We start from the raw sequence: 26,371 nt of genomic DNA, 5'->3' as shown, positions 1-26,371 counted from the left end.
TAGTCTATGCGTATACTAGCATTTATGTACATATACTTACCCTTTTGCACAGAATAGCATACTATTCATCCTTTTCTATACCTTTTTTTTTTTTTTGCAGTTTAGAGTCAGTCTTGGAGATACTTCCACATCAGCATGCCTAGAAATGCCTAGTTCTTCTGTTTTTAATTTTAACTTTTTTATTTTGAAATAATTATAGACTCACAAAATGTTACAAAAATAGTACAGAGAGATCCCATGTACCTATCATGCAGCTTCCCCCACTGGTGTAATATCTTACCTAACTATAGGGTATTATCAATAATAAGAAACTGCCACGATATAATTAACTAGACTCTGGTGCCTGTTTCTGTTTAGTGCCTGCAAGTTATTCCACTGTATGGATGTACTGTAGTTTATTTAACTAGTCATTTATTGATGGACACTTAGATTGTAGCATTGATGGTATAGGGAAAGACAGGAGACATGTATTCAGGGCCACTGCTAGCACGTACTTTGCCTTTGTGTGAACTAGAAAAAAGTGCCCTCTGGGTGGATGCAGCACCATAGGTACATGGCTTGGAAAGCAGAATACAATCTGGATAACTGTATTTAGCACCTCTACATGTATATCTCTTTGCACATAAGTTAGAATACATATGTAGGATAATGGAGTATAATTTAAAATCGATAGCTTGGCACATCCTTCCACCCTTGACCCCTACCTTTAACCCTTGTCACCCCTCCCCAATACCTCAGCCATCGAATATTTTCTATCATTTGTGCACATGTCTATCTCCCACATTGGATGGTAAGCTCTTTTGATACCAAAGAGCACATGTCTTCATCTGTGTATCTTCCTTCCCTTCCCCTCCTCACTCCACTACCTACCTAGATAGAATATTGTTTTATATATGTGTTGAGTAAATTTTTGTTTAAAATTTGGGAGCAGTGCATTTTTTAGTCTGCCCCTCGACACTTCAAAAGGCCTTGTAAAATTTTTAAGCCAAAATTATTTTGAATTAAAATACCCACACATACCACAATTGTAGGAGAGAAAAAGAGTGTGTCATGAAGTCAACCAACTAATAATGGGGTACTGAAATTCAAAACATTAAAAGCATTATAGTATTGAAAGGCAGAAAACAGAGTAGCTGAACTCCTTGTGAAATTGTAAGCAGGTTATTGGGTTTTAGTTCCACTGAATACTTAAAAATGGGAATAAGAATAATCCTTCTAAGGGTGTTTTAAGAATTCATAATGTGTATAAAGAAATGTATACTGTTACAGATAAAAGAAAGCATTTTAAAGCTCTATTCATGGAGAACCTAAAGTATTCTATATGTATTATATGCTTGTGTTCAATAAGTACCATTCTTAGAAGTTGCATAAATCTTGTGCCCTAAAAATACCTAATTTCATCGGGTCTTAACTTTATACGCCATTGATTTAGGATGAAAATTGTCCATTTTTTACCGCTGGCCTTTTCCTTACTGTTAAGCACTAGAAATGTTTTATGAAATTGTAATTGCATTAAATATTTCATTAAAACTTATATCGCACACAAATAAGAATGGAAACCTTTTTTAATGCATCTTCTATTGTATAAACTTTATATTAGCAATGTAACTAAATAAAATTAGCCGACTAACCATACAACCTAATTGGCATAAATCTTAAAGAAGTGACAAGTAAAATAGATAATAGTAGTTGCAAAATAGCTTGATTCTGAAGATTAAGCCCATGGCATAAGCACTGAATGGACTTGACACCCACATTAGATGATTATGTTTGCTTGTGTATAAAATTTAAGAAGGTAAGGGTTGGGGAAGTTGTGCTGAATAAAACTGTGGGGGAAAGTCTCTTCAGATCTTATGTTCACAGTGAATTATCAAGTGAAAGTTGCTTTGCCAGCAGCACATAAATATTTTTTCATTATAGACAGTGACTGTTCCTGGAAGAGGATAGAAGAAAACATTTGTTTTCCTTGATTATTTGCTGTAAATAACTTTTTCGTAATCAAATCAACAACTATTGTGGGTTTTTTGTGAGATAGAGCCTTGTTGTATAGAGGCTCTCTTATCCTGATGTTAACTATAATGGGTTTTTACCTGTATTCCAGGAAATAAAGCAAGTTGGATTGATTCCATTAGGTTTTATTTTTCAGCTTTAGTGCTAAAATCAGATTGTGTGCAACTCTGAATCATGGTTCTATAAATTCTTGGCTATACTAAGTAAATTACAGTATATCTTCTAGTACAATTATAAGAATGCTGTAACATGCAAGATCCTTTTCTTGAGTGTTTTTATGATTAAAGATTAATTTTCTCCTGAACTTGGCTGGATAGCTTTTCATTCAGCTGGTATTGAAGGTCACTGTCAACTACCACTTCAGTGTCATCTACGTATTGACAGTTTACTGTGGACTAATAGGAGTTTAAAGAATAGTTTGGTTTGGCAAGCTTTCTTACAGGAATGAATAGAATGGACACATTTACCTTGTAATTATGTGTGTTTATGTACACATACATTTCATATTAATCTTGGTCTGTAAACTTCCAGTATGAATAGAATAACTTACCAACTTGCTCTTCCACTGGGACATATGCAAGTAAACCATCTTTTCTACTTAGCGGGTGGCTATTTCTGTGGCTACGAGATATGTTTTTTAACATAAATTGATGTAATTAAATTTTACGTAAATATGTAATCGCCTCTCATTATCCCTGCTTCTGTAAGAGACCCTGATGCAAATAGTGCAAAATAGTAATTTCCTTGCCTCCTTTTCTTGACTTTTCCCCTCATTCTGTGAGCTGTCTGTGTGCATTCCTTACCTTGCTTCAGTGCCTTCACTGGAGTGGCCATACTCCAAGCCAGTAACCGAAAGAGAGGAAATGGCCACATGTGGATAGTGGGGAGTTGAGTATTCATGATTATTAGACGTGAAAATGGGGAGGCATATTAGTCATGTTGAAGTTAATGAACTTATTCGTTGGGGAAGGATTCATGGAAGATTTTATTTTATTTTTCTCTTCTCCCCAAAGCCCCCCAGTACATAGGTGTATATTTTAGTTGTGAGTCCTTCTAGTTGTGGCATGTGGGATGCTGCCTCAGCATGGCCTGATGAGCAGTGCCATGTCCGCGCCCAGGATCCTAACCTGTGAAACCCTGGTCCACCGAAGCAGAGCACGTGACCTTAACCACTCAGCCACAGGGCTGGCGCTGGAAGATTTTAAACTATGTTTCAAATCATAAGGATTTAGAATTTAATGTTGGGGGAGAGGAGTAGACATTCCAATCAGTGAGGATTATAAGCAGAGCTGATTGAGTAGTTTTGTTCAGGGAACCATCAGGAAATGAGGATATTTGCGAAATCTTGAATCAGGAGAGGGAAGAGCGGAAAGACTTGAAATTCAAGCATCTGTTCATTCGTTTTGACTTGATTTCTGACCTATTGGGAAATTATATGCTTGAGTCAGAGTGAGAGATTGGTCACATTTAAAACAGAGTCATTGTTGAAGGGAACATTGGAATGCTTTAGCCCAGAGGGGACTCTGGTCTTCATAGGATTAGCTGTGAAGTTAGGTTTGAGAGGCAAGAATCGGTACAAATAATAGTACGGGATAGAAATGGTATAGTTTGGCATTTTACTGAACAATGTTGTGGGTGGTGATGTAGAGGTTCATGTTAGGCTCACACTGTTCATCCAAAGAGAAGGGGTGTGCCATTACCCAGTGGATTTTGGAGAACTCTGTCAGCTGTTCACTGCTGAAGCTCTGAGGAGTAAGGTCTATATTTTTGACTCCAGGTATACTTGAGAGATCTCCCGTTTTTTCTCAGCTCCTGAGAGAGCACAGCCTGACTCCTGAAATTCTGGTAGAGCTTGTGGAGAGAAATCAAGAGAAATAACATTTGTTGACACCTTATTATCTGCTGTGCACTCTGTTGGGTGTTTTACACACCTGCTTTTCTTCCTTGTTTCTCCACCAAATCAAATCTTCTGTAAGGGTATATATGTGGGTGGGTGGGTGGGTGTGCTGACAGAGAACTCTCTACCCTGTCAAAGCCTTTGTCACTAAAAAAAGTCCAAAAGCCATGGTACTCCTTCAACTCTTTGTCCAGGAGCTTTCTAGCCTTTCGCCTTCTTTTTACTCTACTTTCAATTTATACTATCTGGTGGCTCCAAGCCACAGGTCTTGAGCTAAAGTACTTTCCCAAGTCGTGTTCCTCTTCTTTCTTGCTTCCCTGAACTCCCACATTAAGTGGCCTTCCTCTGTGCGCCAATCATTTCTCATTCATAGCTATTTTCTTATCATTTTCTGCTTTATATTAAGTTCTATTCATGTGTTTCTCTCCTTCACTGACTAGACCATAAGCTCCTGAACAGTAGGGAAGACCTTTTTTATTTTTGTTCCTCAAGGCATATCACATAGTAGAGAAGGTGCTTCGTAAAGGTTTATTGTACTAAATTGACCCTATCAACTGCAGTCTGGCTTCTCATCTCTGTTTATCCTTGTGGGATGGCCCTCCACACTCTCTAGCCCATTCTCTCTGTTGAGAAAGAATGGGACAAGGAAAACCTCTTAGCTTTCTTTGTAGTCTCTCTTAATACAGATAAATATATTCCCTGAATACCTAGTTTTGACTTGTCTCCGGATAACAGACTGAGTCCTCCAAGGGCATAGTATTCCCAGCTCTAACGCTTACTACACAGTGCCATGCAGACTGGTATCTTGGAAGCTTGAAGTACAGGAAATGGTTGAGGTGAGGAATTCTGAGCAGCAATATACAGACCAATTTCTTCCCCAGAATGATGATACCCAGGAAACCAGGGAGCTCTTGGTTACCTAAGAAGGTGTGAACTGCTCCAGAATGAAATTAGATCAGGTTATGCTAATTGCTGTCACTCTGACTGAGGCCTGATGTTTGGACGTGTTCTCTCTAACTACGACAACAAGGTAGCCTCTCTTTTCCAGAGTTCGAGAGGAAACCAGAATGATTTGAAAGTTCTGACTCCACTAGGTCTGGAGATATAGCCATTTCCCTGAAGTGGGAGATCCTCTGATTCAACAGCGCCTCCTTTGTCTCAGTCACGTTAGATTACTGCACCAGTTAGTGTGTCTCTGCATTTTGACTTCTGTTTGGGAAAAGCGTCTCCAGAAGGAAAACTGACGCAATAGTAAGAGGTGGTTGATCCTTCATCCTCCTCTTTTGACATCCTACTCTTGAATTCCAGTAGACGGCATTCTTTTATCTTTCTTAAACCTGCTACCTTCACAACTGTGACCGACTTGATAGCAGGTGTCATAATTGACAAAATCACTTGGCAGTAAAGTCATTAACTCTTCTAACCGGCCCCATGTTTTATAACCAGTGGTTATAAAATTCTGCGTAGTTGTCCATTGGATCACAAGAAACTGTTAACTCATGAACATGACTTAGTATTGAAGGACCTTGTGTCCCTCCTTACCAGTGAAGGTAATGAAATGTCCAAAAGAACTCTTGAACTGGTATTAAAATGCAGTAGTAACTAATCTAAGATACTCGAGGTAAGCCTGATCATCTTTTACCAAGGTCTCCTGATTTTGGCCAATGAATTTATGAAACCATAAGGATCTTGTGGGATGGTAAGAACGAAAAGATGACCCTAAGTAACTTTTCATGCATGCTCTAAGTTTTCTAGGGGTCATGTGCCCATACAGCCTTCATCATTCAGGGTGAGTCACAACCAGAGACTGTATGAGGGTATTGTGAAACTCCATGCAGTTCTTTAGCCATGCTGGTGTTGGGTTCTTTTAAAAATAGACCATTTCCAGACAGTAACCATATATTCTGGATTTCCCAGGACAGCTCTGACTTCAATTTGTCCCATTGTGTCCATAAGTATACTCATATTCATCTGACTCTGTGCCAGTTTTTGGTTTGGAAAATATAGACACCAGACATGTAAGGACTTCCTTCTTGCCAACTGGAGAGTCCATCACAGCATAGCCTTACTCTTCAATGCTGCCATTCTCGCTGCCAGCAATTTTCACCCACTGCCAGCAATCTCTACTTGTATTCCCATCTTATTTCCTCCCCTTGCTTGAACCCTTCATGAGTTAACTTATCTCTGTTCTTTGGCATCTCCTTGCTCTGGAGTCCAGCAAATGGTATATCCTTACACTCTCACCAAGCTACCTGTATCTTAGCATTTGGGTATTACCCTTTTGAAAAACAGCCCAGTTTCTTTCTTCCCAGGGCATTCTTGGAGGTTGAAAACTGTTCCTGTGAGATACTCATCCTCACAGCCTCAAAAACAGATCAGTAAGAAGAAGCACCACCACTGCCATTTATTGTTCACTGCGTATTAGAACTTGGGTAAATTTTTAAATCTCATTTAATCCTTACAAGCTGTGAGGTTGGTGTTATTCCCTTCTTACAGATAAAGAAACATGCTCAGAGAGGGTAAGTTGTTCAAGATCCCTACTTCGTAACCTCCGTTTGGAAATCCTTGTGACATTCCAGATAAAATATTAGTTGTGTGCATACCAGACTCAGAATTGTGGATGACCTGACGAAGCATTCCAACCCCATATTAGAAAAGAATCTTTACCAGCAACAAACACATAGGTATAGAGATTAGATTAGTGGTTACCAGAGGGGAAAGGGGAAAGGTGGAGGAGGGAAGGCAAAAGGAGTAAAAGGGCACATGTGTACTGTGACAGTAATTAGTCTTTGGGTGGTGAACATGATGTACTTGACACAGAAATTGAAATATAATGGTGTACACTTGAAATTTGTATAATGTTATAAACCAATGTGACCTCAGTAAAAAAAATTTTAAGAACCTTAGATTAGGGGCCGGCCCCGTGGCCGAGTGGTTGCGTTCACACGCTCCGCTTCAGCAGCCCCAGGGTTTTGCCAGTTCGAGTCCTGGGCGCTGACATGGCACCTCTCATCGGGCCATGCTGGGGCAGCGTCCCACATGCCACAACTGGAAGGACCCACAGCTAGAAATATATGACTGTGTACCAGGGGGCTTTGGGGAGAAAAAGGAAAAATAAAATCTTAAAAAAGAAACACACTTAGATTAATATGAAAAAAATAAAAGAATCTTTACCTTTATACTTCCCACCACCAGGAAACGTATATTTCTGTACTCTTGATGGGTGAATTTTTTTTTACCTCCTTGTTATATACCAGTAGTCCTCAAACTGGAGCATGCATGCAAATCACCTGGAGGGCTTATTAAACCACAGATTGCTAGCCACACTCTCAGAATTTCTGATTCAGTAGGTCTGGGGGGGGGCCTGAGAATTTGAATTTCTAACAAGTTCCCAGGTGACCCCAGTCGTGCTGGTCCAGGGACCAGACTTTGAGAATCACTGTTATAGACTAATCATTTTTTATTCCACAAATTGTTATTCAGCATTTGCGTTCTAGGCACTGTGCTAAGCACTGGGCATATCATAGTCTCTTTGTTCTCATAAAGCTTATAGTCTAGTAAGGGAAACAGATGACTGAACTAATTTTTATCTGAGATGATTAAACAGAGATTGACATAGAGAATAATAGAGTTGCTATCCTCTACTTTAGTTACGTTGAGGAAAAGTCTCTTTGAGAGGGTAATATTTACTCTAATACTGAAAGGATGTGAAGAGCTCATTAAGGCTTTCAGCATTGGCTTTTCTCAGCCCTAACCTCTGTTGCTGTCACTGGTGATGACTACCTTGGGAGAACTCCATGAATTTCAGACTGACCTCTGGGTAATTCATTCCTTGGCACTTTCTGTGGCCTTGGCCAAGCTTGATTGCATACTTCCTCTATGACTATTTCCCTCCTCTCCACTTCAGCCTCCCCCCACCCAATATAGATACAGGGTCAGAGGAATTTAAAGGGTAGGCTAATTTTGTCTTCTGGCTCCACCTAGGTCACATTCCTTGGTATCTGATGGCTTGAGAAGAATACCTACCAAGGATTAGGCCTGTGAACCTACCATTCATGGCCACAGCCTTCACCTTATAACTATTTATCAGTGACATTTTAAGATTCTGTTTTATTTGCCCGGAAAGGGGCAGCAGTATCGGAATCCTCCCTAGCTACCCTGATGTTGGGTTTATTTAGAGAAGATTCCCAGATTCTTGCAGTCTGAGAGGACGCTCTCTGCTTTCTAGAAGTCTATCAGAGCAACGTAAAACCAAACCTTGTTTCTAGTTGCGTTGACCAAACCTGGAAAAATTCAGGCATTTGAAGATGGCTCTGCTGTCAGTTGTCCTTATCTCTTGCCCCCAGATTTTTAGCTCTGAAACTTGACAACTTACTCTTTTTGCTCTGAATCTGCCCTGCCATGATTTAACTAGCTTTTGCTTGGAGCCCTCCTGCCTCTGGAACCATTTCCTTGATGTCCAGTTTTACTGTTTTGATTAAACATTTCTTCTGGTGTTCTGTTCCTATAGAGGAGAAGAGACTCTTACCAGGTCTTTGTCTGGGAACTTTCGGATAGAGTATTTCTTTTGGCCTAGGTATATTTTTTTGGGATAACAGACTTCCTTAGTCACCTCCCTGTAAACCCCTGAACCTGAGGATGTTTATCAGATGGGGAATACTGGAAATTGACTTTTCTAGTTGCCAAGGATATCCTGAGTTTACTTAAGAAATCTTTTAAGCAGTCATTCAGTGTATGCTTAATGGGCTGTGAATGTCTCTTGTACCTACTTTGCCCCTAGGGGCCAGATTTAACTACTTTACCCAGACTAAGAATCACCTTTGCTCTGTGGTTCAGATCTGTGAATGTCTCTTCTACCCACTTTGCCCCTAGGGGCCAGATTTAACTGCTTTACCCAGACTAAGAATCGCCTTTGTTCTGTGGTTCAGATTTTTCTTACTATTAATCTGGTTCCTGATGGTATAGAGTGGACTAGAATTTTTTGTTAACCCATATATCAACCACGATAATGACTGAAATAACAAAAAAAGAAATTGTGTGCAAGCTTATTCATATCTGGAGATGATAAAACTTTTGTGTGGCTTTGGAGTCAGCCCTGGTTGATAACATCAGGTCTGCCCCATACTAGTAGTGTCTTAGGCTACAGTAAACCAACCCCTCAGCCTCAGTTTTCTCATCTGTAAATGGGGATAATAATGCCCCTTTTTTTAATAGGGTTGTTGTGAAGAGTAAAATGCATGTGAAAGCATCTAATCGCGTTTGTCTCATAGTATGCTCTCATTGAATGTTAACTCTCACTTTCCTCCTTAATATTTTTAAAGTCTTGACCCACTTGCTTGAGTAAGGCACAATCTCTCATGGTGTACCCATCAAGACCAGAATCTTCCATTTCCCCAGACACGGAATCCATTCAACAACCATCTGAGAACTTATAATGCTTACTATAACAAATTATAAAACTAATTTATGATACTCAATTATCCTTACTTCTCCCAGGTATCCAAGGAAGAAAATTAACAGTGATTGAGGGGCTACTTAGTAGAAGTCTCATTGGCCAAAAATGATGACAGCTTTAGTAATTATACCTTTATTGACATGGCATTATAACACTTGGCAGTTTCCATGACCTTTTAAATGGCTAGTGTCCTTGGGTCCCTGTAGCAGTCCATCAAGCAGACAGTGCACTTGTCCACATCTTACATTTACATGTCTGAAGATGTGGGGAATTGGATGACTCCTTCACGGTCTTCTGACTAATGGATAGTGGAGTTGAGCCTTGGGCCTGTGTCTTTGGATGCTCCATCCCTATTTCTGTCCTTCCCACCCTATTCCAGCACTTTTATCCTACTATACCACATTGGTTTGAACTCTGAGGTTCTGGTATATGATTTACCCACTCACCAGAATTCTAAGAACAAAGCTGCTCTTAGGTTTCCCCCTGATTTTATCCCTGAGACATTTATCTCCTTCAGAGATCTCTCTAAACTGTGAAAGTTTTAGACTCTACCTAAGGGCCTGGGAGAGTGGTTTATGCCTTTGATATAAATTCTGTGTGCCACAGTTAGATGTCCACTACACATTCAAAACCAGTATTTCTTGGGCCGAGACCCACAACAAAACTTTCTTTTAGTATGATTCTCACTATATCTTTTAGATTAAATTATGTCATTCAGCCAACAAACATATATTTAGCCCTTACTGTGTGTCAGGGGCTAGCCATACAGCCATGCAAAAGACTAACCATCCTCTTGGAGCTTACGATATAGTGGCTAGACAGTAAACACACAGGGAGTGGTATGTGCTGATGTGTGCAGTAAAGAAGAATAAAGCACTTTTAAATTTTTGCTCAAACCATAAAGTTACTAAATTGCAGTAGTTATCAGTGACCTCTGGTAGACTCTCTAAAAGAGTTATTAGGAAGATGAACTCAGGAAAGGACCGTTATCTCTGAGAGCCCTTAGCAGTTCCTACTTTCCACTCTTTGGACTAAGACCTTGCTTTTTTGTATGGTTGTGAGCAACCCCGATAGAGTTGGACTGTAAGGACATGGCCCAGCACTTAAAGACAGACTTTAGAGGAAGGCTGTTAGGGATAAAACATTTTTGGAGAGACAATCCCACAACAAATACTTTTAGAGTTGTGTTTATCTTTTATTCTTTAAATGTAATGTCTTAACATATAGTGTGTTACATGAAGAACATTGAAAATAGATGGATTTTTAAATATTCAACTCTACTACATTTAACAAAACAGTATAAAAAAGCAGGCTTCTCAGATGCTTCTAGTTTTATGGCATAAAACCGTAGAATAAGTTTTTTGGCATAAGTGTTTTAAAAGTTTTGAAGAACAGGGAGTCTGCAAGTTGGAAAGAAGCCATTCTTACCATGAGGCAAATATACTTGAGTTTAATTTTTAAACTATAACTGCCGTTTGACCTTAAATTAAGACAGTCTGTTTCCATTGTGGTGTTTTACTGGTTTAACAATGAGAACATTTAAAGCAGCTGCCACCAATTAAAATGATTCATAAATGCTGGTTGTAAATAAATATTCTTGAAGTTTTAGCTCAAGTCAATTTTTTTTGTTTTTGTTTTTAGTGGCACTTTCTTTCTGGAAAGCAATTTGGTAAAATGCATCAAGAGCTTTAAGAAATGTTTGTACGCTTTGATCTGGTAATTATGTTTCAAAAAATCTATCCTTAGAAAACAAATCTGAGATATGGATAAACTTTAATGCACAGAGACGTTCCCCACAGTTTTAACAAGAAGGAAATGATTACCTAAATTATTCCACCCATATGATGAAATATGGAGCCATTAAAATATTCTTGAAAATCTTAACCATTTAAGAAAATGTTTATGCAATTTAGCTGGAAAACAAACTATACAAAAGCTTACAGTACCATCTTAACTACATGAAAATATTTCCGTAGAAAAAGACCGTCAGGAGATCTTGTAAATTTTCATTTTCTTTGGGTTGCAAGATTGTGTGATTTTTATTTTCTTTTTATTTTTCTGTATTTCCCCCCAATTTGTTTATGTGAACATGTATTACATTTATAGTGAATAAAAATTTTGTATAAATGTTTTGATCCTTTCTTTCAATGAAATACTTTTTAGTAATACCCAGTCCATTTATATTATTATGAAATAATTTTTTCAAGATATTCATCATTAGAGCATTTCTTCTTTCTAGTGTTTTGTTTTTAATCTTGTTTATTTTAATTTTTATGATATACACAGTCACTGTCAACAGTTTTATTTATGCTAGCTCTAATTTCCAGGTGTTCTTCTTTAAAGCCAATGATTCAGTTCCACATTGGAATACTATTTTCCAGCTGGTTTAGTATCAAACAACACACACACATTCTTAGTATGTGGTTAAAGAGAGTTGGCCCTGGAGCCACAATGCTTGAGTCCAAATCCTGGCCCTACCGCCTAGTAGCTATGTGACCACTAACAAGTTAATTGCTCTCTCTAATCCTCAGTTTCCGTCCCTGTAAAATGGAGGATAATAATAGTATTTACCTCACGGGGTTGTGATAGAGATTTAAAAGAGTTATAACATGTAAACACTTGAAAAAGTCCTGGCACATAATAAATGTTCAGTAAAAGTTATTTTTAGTAGCGCATATATACTTAGATATATATATACACATACACAGAAACATATACAGATTGTCATGATCATTTGCAAAATGCTACTTTTTGTCTGTCTTATTCTTTTGTACAGTTGTAATTTAAAAATTAGGATTTTTGTCTTATTCTCAGGTAGAATTTTCCTTTTCTGCTTTGAACTTTTTTTCAAAGTTCCCAGATTTTCAGCAACAAAAACCTTATTGATTTGTTTTCCAATCATATTTTCCTCTTCCATATGTGGAATTGATGATCATTCGGGCTGGATGGAATAAAGGTTGGTTTTGTTCTAGGTATAAAAGAACTTCCATTTACATACAAATAATTGATGCAGTCATTACCAGTTATTTTCATTTATTGTTAATTAAAGTACCACTTTAGTAGAGAAGGAGGGGGATGGGCACGTAAGTGTGAGTGTACCCCAGAGTAATAAAACTACATTTATTTCATTTTAAACTATAATCCCGACATCTCTAATTCAAACTGATCTTCTCAGACATATTTGGGGTGAAAAGAGAGCTATCTTTTAGTGAATCATGCATTGGGCTAGATGCTTACATATATTATGTAATTTTGTAGTCCATATGAGAACTATTTTATTATATGTAAAAACAATCATCTGGCATTTTTTTTTGTCTTACAATACAAAATGAGGAATATGTTCCTATAGAAAACAATTTTATTTTAATTGATTAGCTGTTCATTATAGCTAATTACATTAATTTTGCCACTGCTCAGTTTCATTTCTTTGAAGAAAAGATACTTTTGTGGTATGTTTACATTGGCAGAATGAGCAAAGATGCTGGCTAAGTTTGAAGGCATGAAGCTGGTCACTGAAAGACTCTTTTCAAATAAAAAGATTTTTCATCAATCTTGCAGTATTCAACTGAGACACGTATAATCCAGACATCTGCATCTTTAAATGGAAATTCGATTAGTGTTTAATGCCAAGAAGTGAGGGAGACGTAGGCCCAGTGGGAAATTACATTTCCCCTGGTTTTTGCTTCTACAGCCGTATAGAACCCTGGATTGAGTATGTGGTTCCATATGTGCATTTCAGATCTGGAAGTAGAGAGACAGCCCTAGTTTAAAATAAAACATTTTTTATCTGTGGTATTTGTCCAAAAAGCACATGTTTGGAGTATTGTTCTTGGTGATTTTAAAGAAGAGGACTAGGTAGACTCTAGGGAAAAATTAGCCTTCAGAGATGAGCATGTTCAATAGCTCAGGTGGCAAATCTTGCTTTCTTGTCGTATTGATGTGATGAAGCTGAGTAGGTCACCATCATTTCCAGACCCTAGACGCCACCTTTGGCTAGTTTTTAGTCTGCCATGTACTTAGCAGTTCAACTGGAGACTTTTTAAACCAGAGTATTTAAATATACAGAGGAAGTTGTTGTACTTGTGCTTGTTGGTAGGTCTGCTGTGTTGTTTATCTTCCCAGGGAGTTTGGTCCTTTTGTTTAGCTTCTGTTTCATTTGTTTACAAAGTTACAGCCTTTGAAGTAGGCAGTTATATAGGACTACCTAAAGAGAAGTGTAAAATAAGAAAGTAAACAATTATTCTTCTCATTTCATTACCTTATTACCTCAGTTTCTCAGCCAGTGTCATTCCTGGATTTTGCTTTTTTTTATAGGCTCTGCACTGGCTTGCTTACTGCTATCCTAATTTTCTGTGGAAACTTAGGTTTTTCTGTGCCTCGCAGATTAGAAGCTGGCTCAATTTACTTTCTGAACATTTAACTATCCTGGTGTTGCCTGATGTGTTAATGGGAAATTTAAAAAATAATTTTATATGCTAATTTAAGGCACATATCACATTATATTTTTCTATTTGTTCCATGATAAGAGAACTTTGCATATCTCGTTTTCTTAATGTGGAGTTCCTGTCCTTAGGTGACTGCCCTTCTATAGATATGACGTTGTGATTACAAGATTTGTACTATTAAGACTATGAGAAACTCAGTGTTGTCTGGTACGTAGTGAGGTAAATAGCTGTGCCATAAGATTGTTTGAATCGTCATTGCTGAAAAAATAGCCCTTTAAAAATAGCAATAACAAAACACACATACATCAGACATCATCCATGATTATTAATAACTTCCTCAGGGTTTTTTCGGTGCTGTAAATAAGATTGTTCAGATTGCATTTACTTTTTATTTTTTAAGTCTGGAAGGAGAATAAGAGGAGAGAGCTATTTTTGGCATGGGCTTAAAGAAGGAAATATCAGTGTGACTGGTAACTGACACTTTTGTCAAGTTCAGTTTTTACCTGACTGCTTTGATTTTTGTATTTCATTACTTTGGATTTTAGAGCTCTTGATTTGATATTTTTTAAGAGTGACATCTCTAACCTTTTGTTCTGAGCAGTGTGTTACCCCTGAAATTGGTTGAGTCACTTTATAGTCTTCTAAGGGCTCACCACCTGTCAAAGCTGAAGAGATCTGTCCCTTTTGCTTTCTGCTTCCTGAACCATTTTTCTGCTTGCTGTAGTCTTCTACTATTTGTGGTAGGCTTTTTCCACATTTAATATGTGAAACCTACCACAGAGTTTGACTCTTCAAGTGATTCAGTGTTAAAATGCTTTGGGACTTCCACTTTGGTCCATGACGGAGTAACTCATATAAGACTTGTTCCCTTTTGCCTCACATATCCTGCAAACAACTAGGAACTGGACAAAATATGTGGAACAACTGTTTTCACACAACAGGCAACAGGTAGCACATAACTGTGGTCACTGAGGAAAAGGGAACAAAGTGAGCCCTATAGTCACCCTGGCTTTTTGTGTACAGTCAGTTTCTGGACCATAGCATTGTGAGAGGGAACCCAAGCAGAGCCTGAAGTTTTGTTGAATTGATGAGACAGAGATGGGAACTCAGGGAGGCCTAGGAGAAAGGAATTTGTAGTGCAGAGTACTGGAGTGAGGGGCAGGGGGCGCGGGGGGGGGGGGGGGTCAGCTACTCAGAGAAAGAGCTCTAGAAATCTGCATAAATGTCCCCTTTATCTGTGGCTGAATGTGAATCTATGCATGTGTTGAGAGAAACACCATGGGGCTGGGGAAAAACAATTCCTCAGGAGGGGTAAGCTGAAAATTTACCAGAGCTCATACAGGAATTGGAGACATTTGAGTTCCTACAGCAAGAGTTGAGAGACCTTGTTGCACACCCAGGTCATTCAGTAGAGACCCCAGAAGATCACACCTTAGTAGTAGGGCTAATGTAGCCCTACAGTAAAGGGTACTCTGAACCCAAACTAACAAAACTTAAAACCAAGCCTTGAAAAATAATTTATCTACCAAAATTTTAGATGCATGACAAAACAGACTTTAACACTCTTTGAAGGAAGACAGTAAAATCAAAATGCTCAAGAATATAATGATTATAATATCTAACATCCAAAACATTACTAGACATTCCAAGAAGCACTAAAATGTGACCCATGATCAGGAGGAAGTCAGTCATTAGAAACGGAACCCAAAATGATGGTTATAGAATTAGCAGACAAGGACTTTAAAGCAGTTATGAAACTATGTTGAACAATTGAAAGAAAAACATCAATATAATGAGGAAAGAAATTGAAGACATATAAAGAACCAAACAGAACTTCTGGAGCTAACAAGTATAGTATATGAAATGAAAAATTCACTGGATGAGATTAATAGCAGATTAGAAGAAAAGATCAATGAATTTGAAGACATAATAGAAATTATCCAATGTGAAACAGAGAATGGAAAAAGCTGAACAAAAGAAAGAGCACCTTAGTGAACTGTGGGGGCAATACCAAGCCGACTAACATACATGTAATTGAAGCCCCAGAAGGAAAGCAGAGAGAAGAATAAGCAGAAAAAAATAGTTGAAGAAATAATGGCTAAAAATTTCTAATTATGATGAAAACTGTAAACCAATAGATTCAAGAAGCTCAGCAAACCCTAAGTGGGATAACCACAAAGAAAACCACACTAAGGCTATCATAATCAAATTGCTGAAAACCAGTGGTAGAAGGAGGATTTGAAAAGAAGCTAGAGGAAAAGAAGACACATTACATACAGAAGAACAAAGACAAGAAATCATATAAGTCTCTTCAGAAACAATGCAAACAAGAAGACAATGCAATGACATCTTTAAAGTACTGAAAGAAAAAAGTATTGTCAACCTCAAATCCTATCTTCAATGGAAAATATCTTTAAAATATTCAAACAAAAATAAATGAATATGAAATATATTTTTCTCAAACAAAAACTGAAAGAATTGTCACCAGCAGACCTGAACTATAAGAAATACTAAAGGACATTCTTCAGGCTGAGGGAAAATGGTACCAGATAGAAACTTGGATGTCTACAAAGTAATGAAGGGTGCCAGATAAGTGCAGTAAGTGTAGGGTAAATAGAAAAGACTTTCTCCTCATTTTAAAATTTCTTTAAAAGTTAAGTCATTGTTTAAAGCAAAATTAATCTATCATGGAATTTATAAGGTATGTAGATGTAAAAGGTATGACAATAGCCCCGAGGGATGGAAGGAGTGAAATGGAAGTATCCTGCTAAGGTCCTTATCTTGTATGTATAGTGATGTAATATCACTTGAAGGTAGATTTCAGTAAGTTAAAGATGCATCATATACAAACTGGAAAAACCACCAAAAAAGGCACAACTAATAACCTAATAATGGTGATAAAAAGGAATACTAAAATATATTCACTTAATCCAAAAGAAGACAGACAAAGATGAGCAGAGAACAGGTGGGAAATACAGAAAACAAATATCGGGTATAAAGATGGTAGACCTGAACATAATCATATCAAAGTTACATTAAATGTAAGTAGTCTAGATATTCCAATTAAAAAGTTGCATAAAGGGACTGGGCTGGTGGCGTAGCAGTTAAGTTCATGTGCTCTGCTTCAGCAGCCCAAGGTTCACCGGTTCAGATCCTGGATGAGGACCTAGCACTGCTTATCAAGCCATGCTGTGGCAAGGATCCCACATATCAAACAGAGGAAGATTGGCACTGGTGTTACCTCAAGGCCAATCTTCCTCAGGAAAAGCAGGAGGATTGGCAGCAGATGTTAGCCCAGGGCCAATCAAAAAAAAAAAAAAGGCTGCATAAAAACGCAAGACCCAAATATGTACTGTCTATAAGAAACCCACTTTAAGAATAAAGATACAGATAGGTTAAAAATAAAAATATGGAAAAAAGATACATCATGCAAACACTAGTCATAAGAAAGCTGGAGTGACTATTAATATGAGACAGATTAGACTTCAGGACAAGCAGAATTACCAGAGATAAAGGAGGACATTTCTTAATGATAAAGTGGTCAATTCATCAAGAAGACAACAATCTTAAAAGGTGTCTACTCCTAACAGAGCCTCAAAATACTTGAAGAAAAATCAGATACAACTGAAAGGATAAATAGACAAAACCACAATTAGAGTTGGATATTTCAACACTCTTAACTCTATAACTGATAGAACAAGTAGACAGGAAAAATGAGTGAGGAGTTAGAAAACCTAACCAACACTACCAACTAACTGTAGCTAATTGACATTTATAAAACACTGGACCTGACTGTACCAGAATACATTTTCTTTTCAAATTCACATGGTACGTTGGCTAAGATAGACCACATTCTGGGCCAGAAACCAAGCCTGAATACATTCAGAAGAATTGAAATAATACCAAGTATGTTCTCTGACCAAAATGGAATTAAATAAGAAATCAATAACAAAATCTGGAAAATTCACAAATATTAGGAAAGTACACAGTATATCTCTAAATAAATCATGAGTCAAAGAAGAAATTATAGGGGAAATTAGAAAATATTTTGAACTAAATGTAAAACACAACATTAGAATTTGTGGGATGCAACTAACACAGTGCTTAGAGGGAAATTTATAGCTGTGAAATATGGAAAATCTAAAATCAACAATCAGAGATTCCACCTTAAGAAGCAAGAAAATGAAGGACAAATTCAGCTTCAAGTAAGTAACAGGAATCAAATATTAGAAGAGTAGAAATCAGTAAAATAGAAAATTAGCAATAGAGAAAAATCAATGAAACCAATAGCCAGCTCTTTGAAAAGATCAATAAAATTTTAAACCTATAGCTATACTAATGAAGATAAAAAAGAGAGAAAAGATACAAATTAACACAAATTATCAATATCATGAAGGAAAGAGTGGGCATCATTACAGATCCTACAGAGATGAAAAGGAAAAAAGGGAATGTTGTGAATAACTTTATGCTAATAAATTCTACAACTTAGATGAAATAGAATTCCCTGAAAGAAACAAATTACCAAAACTGACTCAAAAAGAACTAGAAAATCTAAATAGCCTTATATTTATTAAAGAAATTAAATTTGTAGTTTAAAGTCATCCCATAATTAAAATATAAACTCCAATGACTTCAACAGTGAATTCTGTCAAATACTTAAGGAACAAATAAACCAAACTTGTAGAAAATGGAGGAGGATAGAATTCTTCTCAAATCATTCTGAGGCTGACTTCACTGTGATACCAAAAACTGACAAAGATATTACAAGAAATCCACAGACCAATATTCCTCAAGTACATACACACAAAAACCCATCACCAAATATTAACCAAAAAACATGAACCTCAACCTTTACCTCGTAGTATATACGAAAAGTAATTCATAATCGATCATAAACCTAAATGTAAAGCTAAAATTATAAATCTTCTGGAAGACAAGAGGAGAAAATCTTCATGATCTCCTTTGGATAAAGACCTTTGGACCTTCTATTGGACACAAAAACATGAACCAGAAAAGGAAAATTCATAAAATTAAACTTCATCAAAATAAAAAATGTGTACTTTTCAAAAGATACCATAGAGAAAATAAAAAGACAAATGACAGACTAGGAAAATATTTGCAATGCATATATGTAATAAAGATTGGTATCCAGAATATATTTTTTAAAAGCCTACAACTCAATAAAAAGAAACGATCCAATTTAAAAATGAATAAACAAGTTGAACAAGTACTTCCCGAAAGAAGATATGTGAATGAATATTAAGCACTTGAAGAGTTGCTCAATATTCTTAGTTATCAGAGTGCTGCAAATTGAAACTTCAATAAGATACCCCTATCCATTAACTTGAATTAAAAAGAAAGACAATACCAGATGTTGGTTAGGATTTGGAGCAGCTGGCATGCTCATACAATGCTGGTAGGAATGTAGTTAGTACAGCCTCTGGAAATTGGTACAGCCAATTGGAAAATAGTTTGGCAATTTCTTATAAAGTTAAACATACACCTACTCATAGCTCAGCAATTCTCTTTGTAGGTAGTTACCTAAAAGGAATGAAAACTTATGTTCACACAAAAACTTAAATGCAAATATTATCGTAGCAGCTTTATTTATAATAGCCCCAAATGGGAAGCAACCCAAATGTTTATCGGTGGGTGAGTAGATAAACAAATTGTGGGATATCTATTCAATAGAATAGTACTCAACAAGAAAAAAGACCAAACAGCATGAATGAATATTAAAAGCATTATTCTAAGTGAAAGAAGCTAGACACAAAAGACGACATATTGGATGATTCCATTTCCATGAAATTCTAGAAGGCAAAACTGTAGTGGCCGAAAGTAGGCTAGTGTTTGCTAGGGTCTGGGAGTGTAGGGAGGAGATTGATTGCAAAGAGGCACGAGGGAACTCTTTGGGGTGATGGAAATGTTCTGTACCTTGATTGTGGTTTAGGTTACATGTATGTATACATTTGTCAAAATTTTTTGGCTTTTACACTTAAAATGGGTGCTTTTATTGTATATAAGTTATACTTTAATAAAGTCGATTTTTAAAAGAAGCACTTTGGAGGTGAAGATGTCAATTCCATGCAACAAACCCCTCCACCTCTTGGGTATTTCATAGTAGAGGTTCTTGAGAGGTTGAACTGTTGTTCTGAAAGGTAAAAGAGGAGGGGGAGGAAAAAAGGCAAAGCCAACATAAGCAGCCCTGATACAAAATATGGTCTCAGTTGAGTACTTTGTCTCTAGATCCTGCCTTTCTTCTTCCCCTTAAAATGAGAAGGGCTTGCCGAATTCGTGCTACAAAGCTGAGTCTATCCAGCTCCTTTCTCCCAAAGGATCAAGTAATCCAATACAAGCACCTTCAAATCAAAACTGTTACCTTTCTAAACCCACAAAACACGTGAAAAAGAAGTATATCACAGTTTTATTGCCGCTCTTACTTATTAAGGTGGCATGTTACATCAGATCTCCTTGGAATGGGAAACGATAAAAATCTAGAATGCAGAAGCTGGATAACTTTCCAGCCTTTTTTGTATATTAGGGTTTAAATCAATCAGCATATTTATTTCCTAACTACTCTATTTTTGGTGATTTAATGGGTTCTGAGGATAAGACAAGGTGGTAGAAGACAGGTCATTAGCTGGGAAGGTAAGATATAGGTACAAAACCCAAAACAAAACAAACAAAAAATCCCGTAGTTGATTCCCTGACTGTCCAGCATACAAATAGTCAAATGGAAGTACTGAAATACAGTTCCATAAAAATTTTTAATGGCATAAAAAATGGGTTGACTATCAATCAATATTCATTCTAAAATCCCTGATCTACTTCTCCTAGTTCTCTTAGTTTTGCTTATATTGAGTTTAGAAATCTTAACACTTCAGGAGAAGGTCACCCTTTTTTTCCTGGCCTGTTTTATATTAAAGTAATTCTTTTCATAGTAAAGACCGAGTCTCAAACCTTAAAGCTCTTTGAACAAATGGTTTTAGAATAGGAATTCCAAATAGAAATTTCATTTTGGAAATCTATAGCAATTTGTCATTTAAAATTTATTTTATGAGTTAGATTTTCAGATAATAAAGATTTGTGGTTTGTTTCTGTTACCAGAAGAAAACACATAAGTATTTCATCCTTAAAATGCTACCAGATATTAAATTTAAGACCCACTGCAGTATAAACTAAGAAAATATGTGCAAATATAGAATCTTTTTCCCAATGCAGATAGTCTTCCTCATCTAATTTGAAGCTCTAAAAAACAAAATAGTAACAGACTATCACACTGTATCAAATCTGAGACTGAAGTTTTTAAAAGGTTTACTGAAAATTGTTGATTTGGTCTTGCTAAAAGGAAGAAATAGTCCTTTCAGTTCAAAAACTGGCAGAATCAAGCTAATCCTTTAAAGTATGCTTGTGATTTGGCTGGTTGTATGTCAGTGGTGATTACCCTTGATTTACAAGACACACACTTTTAACCTTCCCAATCATCTGTAAGATTTTAGACTGCCTCTCTTCCTCTAGCATTTGCCAGTTAAATTAACATTATAAAAATGGGAGAAAGAAGAATTTTATCCTGCTAGGATAAAATTTCTAGGAACACCAGGCAGAGTACTGAAAGATTGGTAATTCCTGATTCCCACTTTCAGACATTTGTGGTCTTCTATACTAACCCTTGCTGTCTGTTTAAGCAGCGTCTCTTTATTTTCCTGAGCCCCATGGGATGCAGGCTTCTTACAGAGGTTGGAGAGAGGAGTGTGGTATAAGGCTATAATGGTGATTTAATGTGTTTTCCTTATCTGCAGTAAAGGATTGGTGTGGATGAGAAATGCATTGAAAACCTTACCTTCTCCCCACCCCCCATTCTATTTACCCCCTCCTATTCCTCTCCTTTCAGGGCTTCCTATCAATTTGAATTTCAAATTATCTGGAAGCCTCATTCATTCATTAATGATTCATTCATTAAAAAGCCTCATTATGTAATATGAATTACTTAAACTTTCAGATCAATACTTAGCTAAATAATTGTTAACCAATGGTAAATGGAAATTTTGATATGGTGGAAATTAGTAGATATTAGATAGAACACCTGAGTTTGATGAAGACTGGCTATACAACAGGAAAAATGAAGCAAGAAGGTTGAGAGGGAATCAGAAAGTGTGTTGGATGAGTGGATAAAGAAGATGTGGTGTACATACACACACACACACACACACACACAAATGAACTACTACTCAGCCATAAAAAAGACAAAGTCATGCCATTTGAGACAATGTGGGTGGAGCTTGAAGTATTAGGCTAAGCAAAATAAGTCGGACAGAGAAAGACAGATACTGTATGATTTCACTCATATGTGGGAGAGAAACAAACACATAGATAAAGAGAACAGATTGATGGTTACCAGAGGGGAAAGGGGTAAAGGGGCACATATTTATGGTGACAGATAAAAACTAGACTATTGGTGGTGAACACGATGCAGTCTATACAGAAACTGATACATAATAATGTACACCTGAAATTACACAGTGTTGTAAACCAATATGACCTCAATAAAATAATTTTTTTAAAAAAGGGTGTTGGGAAGCCGTCAAAGATAAACTGGTAGGTTTTGCTATGGGATTCTAAATGGGAGTAGTATAGAAGCTTGTAAATTTGGTCTAGTGTTTCTAGGCTGATCCAGCATTTCCAGTTTGTTCTGGTATCTTCTCAGCTAATTCTCTCCCCTCCTTGGAGGAGGAAGAGGAGGAGGCGGAGGAAGAGGAGGAGAAGGAGATTTGTGCTTATGCTCACCTGTGTGGTACTGTGTAGTATTCTTGGGATTTTCTTATTCTCTGGTATTTTAGAAGACATCTCACTTTGTTACTCACAATTTTCTTTTTCCTATACTGGGGGAAAAAATTAAATTGGTAGTAAGAAAATATGGAGGACTAGTTAGGTTCTAACAATAACCAGTTTGGTGACTCTGCACTTAGTCTGTCTGGATCACTTTTGGTTTTTCACCTGTAGAATGAAGAGGAAATAGGTAATCTCTTAAAATCTCTTTCTGCTAATAACCTTAGATACCTTATTATATAAACTTTGAACTATGTGGTAAAGTCTTTTTTTGGGAATTTGTGCTCCCACAAAATTCATATGTTGACCCCCCCCCCCAACCTCCAATATGACTGTATTTGGAGGTAGGACCTGTAACGAGATAAAAGGTTAAATAAGGTCACAAGGATGGAGCCCTGATCCAATAGGATTAGTGTCTTTATAAGAAGAGATACTAGAGAGCTCTTTTGCACACTCGCTGTCTCTCTCTCATTCTGAAAGCTTAGAGGAAAGGCCATGTGAGGATAAAGCAGGCATCTACAAGCCAGGAAGAGAGCTCTCGCTAGAAACAGAACCCTACTGGAACCTTGATCTTTCCAGCCTCCAGAACTGTGAGAAAATAAATTTCTATTGTTTAAGCTGCCTATTCTGTGGTATTTTGTTATGGCAGCTCAAGCAGACTAATACAGGATTTAACCATATTGAGTACATTTTCACAAATTGAATCTTCAGTTTATATAATTTGAGAATGAGATATATAGCTTCTTTGTGTAGAAATAGGACATGAAAGATTTTAACTTAGTGGTGGAAGGAAGACTCCACCATTTCTGTTTTTCTCTGAGCTTCTAGATCCTGGGAATTATGGTATTGAGTTGGATGTTATGAGTAATACAGTTGGATGTTTGAGTCAATTTGCTGAGGAACCTGAGTACAGTTAAGAAGCCATCATTATTTGATGGCAGAAGAAAAGAACCAAGCCAGAGGGCTTACTCTCTTTTCCTGTATCTACCTACAGTGTAAATAAGCTTGTGGAATTACTCTTATAGTAATTAGTATTATATTGATGGGGACTGATATTATATTGTTAACGTTACCACCTAAAAATCTCATTCTAAAGAATTTCATTCTAAAGAAGAGCAAATTGCCTAAATGGGGACTTGCAAATGTCTGAGGCTTTTCTTTAACCACTGTTTTTGCCTTGGTATGACAGGGGAGATAGGATTTATGGTAAAGTATTGTTAAGTAAATATACATTTTTCATCGTTGTACCCCCTCCCACAAACATATTTCTAATCTGGTCTGCATCAGTAGGATAGTCTTAAAAGAGAAGCTTAGACAACTTGGGATGGGGAGTCTCCTCTTCAGATTTACACTGCTTTTCTGTACTTTTGCTGATTACATGCAACTACATTTCCCTGAGAACTACTATTGACTTGATGGTATTGGCTGCCAGTTGGCTGGGAGGATTCACCTAGATTAGGTGATTACTTCCTGTTCCTGTCTACAGGCTTGGAAAAGTGGAGAGAGTTAACTTTCTTCCAAAGGTTTCTCAGAACATAGTGGTACAAAATGTTCAGAAGGAGGAAAATTCCTTAAAAACCTATGTCTGGTTACCCTCAGATAAACATTTCCATTAATATTTAATTTCGTTTTGAGCCCCTTTCTAGTTTGTAGAGTTGTTTTCAATGTATGTAGGTGGCCTTAAACTGTATGGTAAAAGTATTTTCCAAAAATGTTCAATCTTTGTCTTACTGTGAACTGTTTTCCTTATTTTCTTGTCATTGAGCACCTCCTCTCAACAGGCTCAAATCCCTTTTTCTGCTTTGACCTGTCTCTGAATTTGCTGATGTCTTATGTCCTTTTGGGAACTCATACATGTTTTAATAACACATTTAAGAATGAAATTGCCTATTTCTTCCCTCTGTGTGTTGGGAAAAGAAAAAAAAATTGTCGCTATTTTTAGATAATATGTATTGAATGTTCCAATAGTCATTGCCCTGTGCAAAGTAATTATCAGACACGAGATACAATCTCTTGTACTCAGTGATGTTTATTCTGTTTTAGTCTACTTTAAAATGCTTAACTTCCCCAGTTCTTTTCCTCATGAAATGTTGCTTTTAGTTATTTGGGTATTTTTTTAAGTTCCATGTATGTGTTCCTTATAACAGACATTGGATGAACATTTGTAAATGAGAAATTAGAGTCCCAGATTTTGAAGGAATAGTTTTATTCTGTCTACTAAAAGTCTGATTTCTTCCATCTTCAGGCATCTGTCCTAAACACAGTGGGGTTGTCAAGTAGCAATCCCTCCCATCTTTGACACAGATACTTCCCCGCAATACCAACCCCCAAAGTGGATGTTACCCGGGGCAGGTAAGGAACAGGGAAAGTGCAGAAGATTCTGCATCTGCTCTGCCTCTTATGAGGGTTCTTGAGAACACATATTCAACAGTGCCTAAAATTCATAAAATGTTAAGTCTGGAAGAGACCATAGCAAGTTATGAAGACTGTCAGACTCCTTCCTGTTCCCTAAAACTGGTGTGCACTTTTACATCTCCATGCCCTTGCTTATTATAGAGTGCCTTCTCTCCCAGCCTGCTTGGTAAAAGGCAGCTTATCTTCTAGCACCTTACCCCCTGAAGTAATCATCCCCATCATCAGTGATAGTATGGCATAATAAGAAACTATATAGAATTTTCCTCCACTATGTGTTTGAATGCCCTCCAACATATTTCATAATATAGTGTTTAATTGGTATTCTTTTTCTATTTACCCTACAAATTTTGAATGTTTGAGTAGATAGGATTATAGTAAGAATGATATGCATATATATTTTAGAGGGATAAATGAGAGAACTGAAGGTAAAGTACTTTTAAATGCCTTTCATTTCTAGTGTTTTTGATAGGAAATGAATTCACTCACACTTTTAGGTATCTCACTCAAGTCACTGAGGAAGAGAATATAAAACTTACTGTGTTATTGAGAAGCCATCATGGTATTTTAAAGACATGTTATTATATTACAGTATGATTCACTATGTTTTGAATCTGTCAAGGGGCTTGTCTTACGTAGAGATATTTTATATAGCCGTTGTTATGGGAGAGGATTGATGTCTTACTGTCCATATAATGCTTGCTGATGTTGACTCTACCACGTCAGAAAGGGAAAAATGAAGAGGTGAAATTCGCTTTTAAAGATAATATGTGACTTTTAGTATTTGTATGAGTAAAAGAAGAATTGGTGAGAAAATAATCCCATCTAATTCTTGTCTTCCTAATCAACTACTAGTCAAGAGCAATTAGAGAAAATTTTCAAGTGGAGCATTAGAATCTTGTCTCGAGTTAGAAGATGTTTAGTACATATGATGTAGAAAGCAGAAAACCTGGAATTTTGCTTTTTATTTTAGTACCTTTAGCGTAGGTCATCCAGCACGTAAATACTAACGTCAGCAATAACTTGGCCTTATACTTTAGTCATCTTCTTCAATGTCTCTGGGCATTTGCCTCTTGGAAGAAGGTATTTCTTAGTACTGCTCCTCCCTGGTTTGTATATGTTAGTTATTTGGGAACCTGTCTGCCATTGTGGCTGCCTGTCAGACTCAGCATAATTTAAATGTTTGAGGTGGGTGATTGAAGTACTTGAACAGGATGTCTTTTCACCCAATTGCTGATGACTGACTAGAGAGTACTTTATAAAGAATGTGTTCTCTAGCTCAACAGCATTCTACAAGAAATATGTGAAATATGATACGTCCCCCTA

General features: G+C 36.9%; 2 protein-coding genes across 3 annotated transcripts in view; one reads left to right on the top strand and one right to left on the bottom strand.

The window, feature by feature from the left end:
• Positions 1-26,371, top strand: part of AMMECR1 (AMMECR nuclear protein 1) — a 107,520-nt gene that overhangs the window by 22,297 nt on the left and 58,852 nt on the right. The gene's annotated exons all lie outside the window — the stretch shown is intronic.
• TMEM164 (transmembrane protein 164) overlaps positions 11,399-26,371 on the bottom strand; it is a 256,816-nt gene continuing 241,843 nt past the window's right edge. Inside the window, exons 7-8 of one of the 2 annotated variants that reach the window (XM_070603868.1) lie at positions 22,592-22,686; positions 11,399-13,566 (exon numbers count right to left, since the gene is read on the bottom strand). In XM_070603868.1, the coding sequence (XP_070459969.1) occupies positions 13,563-13,566; positions 22,592-22,686 (99 nt within the window). In that variant the 3' untranslated portion in view covers positions 11,399-13,562. Of the gene's footprint in view, positions 13,567-19,397; positions 19,959-22,591; positions 22,687-26,371 lie in introns of those variants that run through there. The other variant, XM_070603865.1, reaches the window with a different exon arrangement.

Source organism: Equus przewalskii, chromosome X, assembly GCF_037783145.1.
Source record: "Equus przewalskii isolate Varuska chromosome X, EquPr2, whole genome shotgun sequence".
In the NCBI taxonomy this organism is placed as follows: domain Eukaryota; kingdom Metazoa; phylum Chordata; class Mammalia; order Perissodactyla; family Equidae; genus Equus; species Equus przewalskii.
Note: the sequence above shows the minus strand (reverse complement) of the source record. Positions and strands in the feature narration are given on the sequence as shown.